This window comes from Nematolebias whitei, chromosome 3 (genome assembly GCF_014905685.2).
Source record: "Nematolebias whitei isolate Nwh7 chromosome 3, NemWhi1, whole genome shotgun sequence".
Lineage (NCBI taxonomy): Eukaryota > Metazoa > Chordata > Actinopteri > Cyprinodontiformes > Rivulidae > Nematolebias > Nematolebias whitei.
This window is the reverse complement of record NC_056500.1, coordinates 26,697,594-26,704,594: the sequence shown is the minus strand read 5'-3', so window position 1 is coordinate 26,704,594 and position 7,001 is coordinate 26,697,594. Positions and strand designations below refer to the sequence as shown.

General features: G+C 41.2%; 1 protein-coding gene across 1 annotated transcript in view; it reads left to right on the top strand.

The window, feature by feature from the left end:
* The window catches only part of mcf2l2 (MCF.2 cell line derived transforming sequence-like 2), a 66,225-nt gene extending 59,307 nt beyond the window's left edge, over nucleotides 1-6,918 (top strand). Inside the window, exons 23-25 of the mRNA XM_037674266.1 lie at nucleotides 2,414-2,554; nucleotides 6,592-6,684; nucleotides 6,874-6,918. Of these exons, the coding sequence (XP_037530194.1) occupies nucleotides 2,414-2,554; nucleotides 6,592-6,684; nucleotides 6,874-6,918 (279 nt within the window). The remainder of the gene's footprint in view (nucleotides 1-2,413; nucleotides 2,555-6,591; nucleotides 6,685-6,873) is intronic.
* Nucleotides 6,919-7,001: the final 83 nt, after the last annotated feature.

Genomic DNA, 7,001 nt, shown 5'->3' with positions numbered 1-7,001 from the left:
CCCCCCCCCTCAGCCATTGTCCAGATAAGAGGTGACATTCATCATCAGCTCAGTTGAAGTTCTGTCACATGTCCACGGCCTTGGGGAAGGGAGTGGTGAGGAAACAGTCAAAGCATCTTTGTTGTTTTCAAAACATTCCAGGAGGAGTTGAGATAAGTCTGGCATCAAGGCCACAGTTTGGGTCAGGCAGAACTCGTAATTGTTGTTTCTTCCTTTAAAGTCTCGCTGGTACATATTCTCTGATGGAAACTCCAAAACAGCCGAATTGATCCTTTACTCCAAAGTCGAGCTCACAGCTTCTCCAGATTATTCCCACCATTCATGAGTGCTGCCAGGGAGAACACAGTCCTGATACAGCTGCTGCAATTCCCTGTCACAGCTCCACATTCAGTCCGAGCACTGTCAAGCTTCAACACCTCCACACGAATTTGTAGACAACCAGATTCCACCAACCCAAACAGTAGATTCTAGTCATCACCATGAATCCAATTTTTCCTCTAGAGTTCAGAGTGTCCTCCTTACCCTGACTCCTGTTGGGAGAAGTTGATCGATTTTGTTGAGAGACCAGCTGATCCTTCCAATTAAGAGGTATGCAGGTGTAGTAGAAACGTACGTACGTGCCACTAGTTGTAGTATGACAATATATGAGATATATATGCATACAATATTCACGAGTTCCTCATCTTTCTGACTGTGTAATGTCGTGCATTGAATTTAACAGAAATGTAACGAGAGACGTTATTTATCTTTGACCCATCAAAATGAATGCGGTCATTTATTTTCAGAATCAAAGTTTAACATCAAACATTTACATTAATTTGGCAAAATATGAAAATAATAACAGACAAGTTTCACAGAAAAGGGACATCGATCACTCGGCGGTGAACGAGGACTTTGCTTCAGATATTTCTAAAATATCTGTACTGATTTTATGAGAAAGAGGAGAGTTTTAAGATGAAATGGAGATTTATCTTACAGAGAGATATGTGAGGGAATTAATCTGTTTGTCCAGAACGTGCACGCTTCATCAGATCTCAGCTTGCCTCCGGTACACTTTAGTTGAAGAGGAGACCGTTACCTGGTTGATGATAGATCAGCTCGATAGAGAATCCTCCAGACTTTTTCAGCGTCTCCGTTGAGAGCAGCTGAAATCCTTAGATAGTCGTGTGTGGTTTGTTCAAACAGAAGTTATAATCCCAAAACGTCTCTGGATCATCCTGAACGCGTTTGCACCCAAGAACTCTGAACTCCTTTCATTCTTCAGAACTTCTCAGACTCTAACAGAATCTTTCAACTCCAGCAACTCTCTAGTTCTTCATCTCTGGAATTCTCCTGAATTCTCCGGAATTCTCACATGAACTGGGAAGTTGCCACATTTTAAATGGGTCGACTTCCGGTTCATTTGAGAGCTTTTGATTGGTCGATGGACCAGGAATAGAGGTGTGGTGTATGGTGTAAGATGTTATTAAAAATCAAGGATTGTTTAGTAACGAACAGAAAGATTATTGTAGGACTTCAGACTTCGTGGAGTCTCACACTTGGTAATCTTCTGCAAAAGTTTAAACATGACATCTTTCTCGGTAAACATTTTAGTTGACCGAAAACCGACCTTTCACATACTTACAAAACTTGGCTCATTTCAGACAGAAAATCAAGAAATGCATATTAACCTGATTTCTTCTTTAAATGAGGAATAAAAATCATTACTTACTGTTTATGTAAAATAAAAATGAGTAGTTCTCTTCAACCTGTAAACATTGAGTGAACTAACACAATTTGATTATCAAACATTTGTAAACAGTGATGATCATAGAGAATTGTCTTTTCTGCTTGATTAGTTCAAGAAAGAAAGTCATCAGATGGCTCAGACTGTATTCAGATCAATGAAATAACAGTCCCTGTCCATCTGATAGATTTGAGGTCATCAGGGTCAGATCAGGGTCAGATCAGGTTCACTACACAGGACACCAAGAAGGATAATCCACAGACAATGAAGAAAGGACAAGACACCGAATAAATAGGAACATGCATAATTGGTAATGAGGAACACCTGGTGTGATTAGGGCAGAGGACAGGTGCGTCAGAGACAAAGACAGGGTAACAAGCAACCTACAACAATCCTCACACTGTGTGCCATTCCTGAGCTCTAGATTTTAAACAGTTCAATCAAAGCATGTTGTGTTTTTTCTGTGATGATGTTTCCATACCTGCTGTAATACAGTTTGCAGGTTTAACCATTGCCTCTTTTTTCCCAAAACAACTTCCACAAGAAAGTATTTAAATCGGGGGTAAACTCACTTTTGTCCTTTTCTCTAAGTAAAAGATGTTCAGGGCTGTCGCCTCACAGGGAGAAGGTTGCAGGATCAGAATGGCCACCTGGCACATGGAACAATAAATCGTTTTATAATTTCAGGTGAAGGACCTGGCGAGATTCAAACCCATGCAGAGGCACCTGTTTCTGTACGACAAAATGTTGTTGTTTTGTAAGAAACGAGAAGAGAGCGCAGAAGGACACGAGAAGACTCCGACCTACAGCTTCAAACACTTACTGAAGGTCAGAGACCGTGGCTGGTGTGGCTCGGCTCACTATGTTCTGGTTTTATTAATCTGTTGTGTGTTCTGATGAGACGTGATGGACTCATCGCTGCAGCTGAACAAAGAACGGTTTCAGTTCGCCTCATTTTGACTTATCCCATGCAAGTCAGTTCAGTTCATGAGGACCATCAAGTCTTCTCAAACAACATGAACACATCACTAAACATGAACAGGTTCAAATCATATCCTGTTATATTCAAACCAAAACATGTCCACAGTACATACAGTCAGTTTTTATCCATTAATAATCAGATTAATGCCAACAGATTCAGTACATATGTAGAATATCAAACCAGAAAAAAACCCTCTCGAACAGGTTCTGAACCTTACGGTAAAAAGTACCTTTCTGCTTTGACAAACTTTTCAAGTGGTAACAAAATGTTTGATGTTTGTATAAAATTTAGCAATAGAGATCTGCAGCCTGGAGTCAATAATTGGAAACAAGTGGTTCGATGATGTCCCTGTCTGAAGGATTTGAATTGTGAATGTTTGTAGTTTTGGAGACGAGTGTTTTTCTGGACTGGAATTGAACAGAGAATGTTTGTAAACCTAAATGTTTTTGGTGCAAGATGTTCAAGTTGGGGGAGTGGTGGCACAGAGGTTAGAAGATGGGCCTGTGAACGGAAAGTTGCAGGTTCAACTCCCAGTACCATCCACATCAAAATGTGGGTGGAAAAGATGAAACACCCACACCTGCCTCCACCCTCATTAACCCCACTCTGGGTCCCTGAGCAAGGTCCCTAACCCCCACCATCTGCTCCCTAAACAGGTCTCTCTTTAAAATGAGTTCTCGTGGCTCAATGAGACTACCTGTATAAATAAAGGGTAAATGAAAGAAAAAGTGGGGACGAGTTACACTGTGGAGAAGAACAGGAGTTTTGTTTCTTCTTGTCTAAAGCAGCTCAGAGTGATGGATCCTGGAGAGTGGAGGGAGCCATTGTATCCACCTCCAGGTGCAGAGGCACAGCCAGAGGGTATACAATGGTGGCCTTGGCCCCCATAGATTAATCTTGAGCCACCCCAAGGGCCACACTAATAATCTGAGGAAACTGCTTTCACTTTCTAGTGTTTATATTGCTTGAAAGTATAGTTTCCCCAAATGATTGGGGTGGCTGGTTTATATTTATATATGGTGGTGGCCAGTGCTTAATTCGTAAACCAAACGATGCCAGAACGCAAATAGCGGTGTGAGATCAAGGTGCACTGAGGGCAACACTGATACTGGAACGCACACACATCATAACGCTTAGGAGCACAAATGTCATAATACCAAACCAATTCATATTTATAATTTACTTTAAACGCTTTATGTGTGATTTATAAGTGTAGCCTATTGAGTGCAGGAATATTTATTACCTTACTAGTTGTTTAGCACACTTCACTTCTCTCACTCATCCTAACCCCCCTCCCCCCCACCACCTCTCCAGATCCTTCAAGTAAGGGGCGTTTCACATCAGGATAAATTGAGATAGCTGATTGGTCAGTTGCTGACAAGCCCACTGGATTGATTGACAGGTGGCATTGAGGAATGGACTCATGCAAAAAATTATAGATTTTATTGGCCTGTTTGTGTCATAGTTTATTTAATATTTATTCCATAGTTTAGTGAATCTAAGGTTTGAGAACTAAGCTTCCTTATAACTTTATTATTAGTAAGTCTGAGAGTTACCGGATCCAAGCAAACAGTTAACGGAACACACCCTGTCAAAATAAAAGTTCCCGGATCGTGTTGCAGCAGAATCCAGATCAAATTAAGCCCTGGTGGTGGCCATCTTGGATTTGCGAAGTGACCTTTTTTACACAAATGCAGACACACATATCAAAATGGAAGTCGTACACACCAAACAACTACAGAACTTCCTCTGGGTCTTACCTACAGGTCCTTCTAAAAAAATTAGCATATTGTGATAAAGGTCATTATTTTCCATAATGTAATGATAAAAATGAAACTTTCATATATTTCAGATTCATTGCACACCAACTGAAATATTTCAGGTCTTTTAATTGTTTTAATACTGATGATTATGGCATACAGCTCATAAAAACCCAAAATGCCTGTCCCAAAAAAATTGCGTATTTCATCCCACCAATGAAAGACGAGTGTTTTTAATACAAAAAACGCCAACCTTCAAATAATCATGTTCAGTTATGCACTCAATACCTGGTCGGGAATCCTTTTGCATGAATGACTGCTTCAATGCGGAGTGGCATGGAGGCATTCAGCCTGTGGCACTGCTGAGGTGTTATGGAGGCCCAGGATGCTTCGATAGCGGCCTTAAGCTCATCCAGAGTGTTGGGTCTTGTGTCTCTCAACTTTCTCTTCACAATATCCCACAGGTTCTCTATGGGGTTCAGGTCAGGAGAGTTGGCAGGCCAATTGAGCACAGTAATACCATGGTCAGTAAACCATTTACCAGTGGTTTTGGCACTGTGAGCAGGTGCCAGGTCGTGCTGAAAAATGAAATCTTCATCTCCATAAAGCTTTTCAGCAGATGGAAACATGAAGTGCTCCAAAATCTCCTGATAGCTAGCTGCATTGACCCTGCGCTTGATAAAACACAGTGGACCAACACCAGCAGATGACATGACACCCCAGTGACTGTGGAAACTTGACACTGGACCTCAAGCAATGTGAATTATGTGTCTCCTCTCTTCCTCCAGACTCTGGGACCTTGATTTCCAAAGGAAATGCAAAATTTACTGTAATCAGAGAACATAACTTTGGACCACTCAGCAGCAGTCCCAGGCGAGATGCTTCTGACACAGTCTCTTGTTCAAAAGTGGCTTGACCTGGGGAATGCGGCACCTGTAGCCCATTTCCTGCACACGCCTGTGCACGGTGGCTCTGGATGTTTCTACTCCAGACTCAGTCCACTGCTTCCGCAGGTCCCCCAAGGTCTGGAATCGGCCCTTCTCCACAATCATCCTCAGGGTCCGGTCACCTCTTCTCGTTGTGCAGCGTTTTCTGCCACACTTTTCCCTTCCCACAGACTTCCCACTGAGGTGTCTTGATACAGCACTCTGGGAACAGCCTATTCGTTCAGCAATTTCATTCTGTGTCTTACCCTCTTGCTTGAGGGTGTCAATGATGGCCTTCTGGACAGCAGTCAGGTCGGCAGTCTTACCCATGATTGCGGTTTTGGGTAATGAACAAGGCTGGGAGTTTTTAAAAGCCTCAGGAATCTTTTGCAGGTGTTTAGAGTTACGTCATTGATTCAGATGGTTAGGTTAATAGCTTGTTTAGAGAACCTTTTCATGATATGCTAATTTTTTGGGACAGGCATTTTGGGTTTTCATGAGCTGTATGCCATAATCATCAGTATTAAAACAATTAAAGACCTGAAATATTTCAGTTGGTGTGCAATGAATCTGAAATATATGAAAGTTAAATTTTTATCATTACATTATGGAAAATAATGACCTTTATCACAATATGCTAATTTTTTTAGAAGGACCTGTACATCTGACAGACTGAGGGAGAACAGGGAGTTTATATCTGCTGGGAAGTTTGGTGCGTCAGAACAGCTGAGATGATTAGAAATTAATTTCAAGTGAGAGTTAGTGGGCAAACAGAAGAAGAAACCTAAAACGGCCGGGCTGGAGAGGTTACAGAACAAACATGATGAATAAAACAAAACACTGGCAGAAATAAACATCACTGTAACCAGATACAAAACTGAAATTGTAGTTTACAGAATAAAAACTAGAACACAGTCTTAACCCAAATCATACAGTGATACCAAATACTAAGAAAATTAACGAACACTTGTAACTTTGAAGAAAGGAATAACAAAAACGACAACTCTTTATTCAGTCATGTATGAAACAAAAGTAATTTTGTGCATCATAACTAACCTTTAACAAGACAAAGAAGTTATTAGTTTTTTTAATGCAGTGTATGTAAATATCTGGTTTGAGCTGTGAAATGACCTGGACTGGTCAAACATCCGAGACAGTTCCCAGCTCGTTCATCTCCGTTTCTTGTTTTCCACCCAGATGAGTTCAGTGGGGATAACGGAGAACGTCAAAGGTGACAACAAAAAGTTTGAGGTGTGGTACAACGGCAGAGAAGAAGTGTACATCATTCAGGTACGTTGCTGTGAATGCTGTGAGTCAGTTGTTTGAGTTAGGCTACATTTTTCTGATGGTGAAATGAGGTCAGAGGTTTTAAAGAAAGAGGCTGATGGAGGCCACTGATGATCCTGGAGGGACACACCAAAACAATACTAATACAAGGATATACTTCCTGCTGCAGCTGATCAACTGTTCTCTGTGCAGCAGAGCGAGAAGTGGGCGTGGTTGAGAGAGCTTGCAGGTAGCTGAGAGGAGGCAAAAAGCTAAAATCGTGACATTCCGTGCTCTTATATATATATGTATATATACATATATATGTATATATACATATA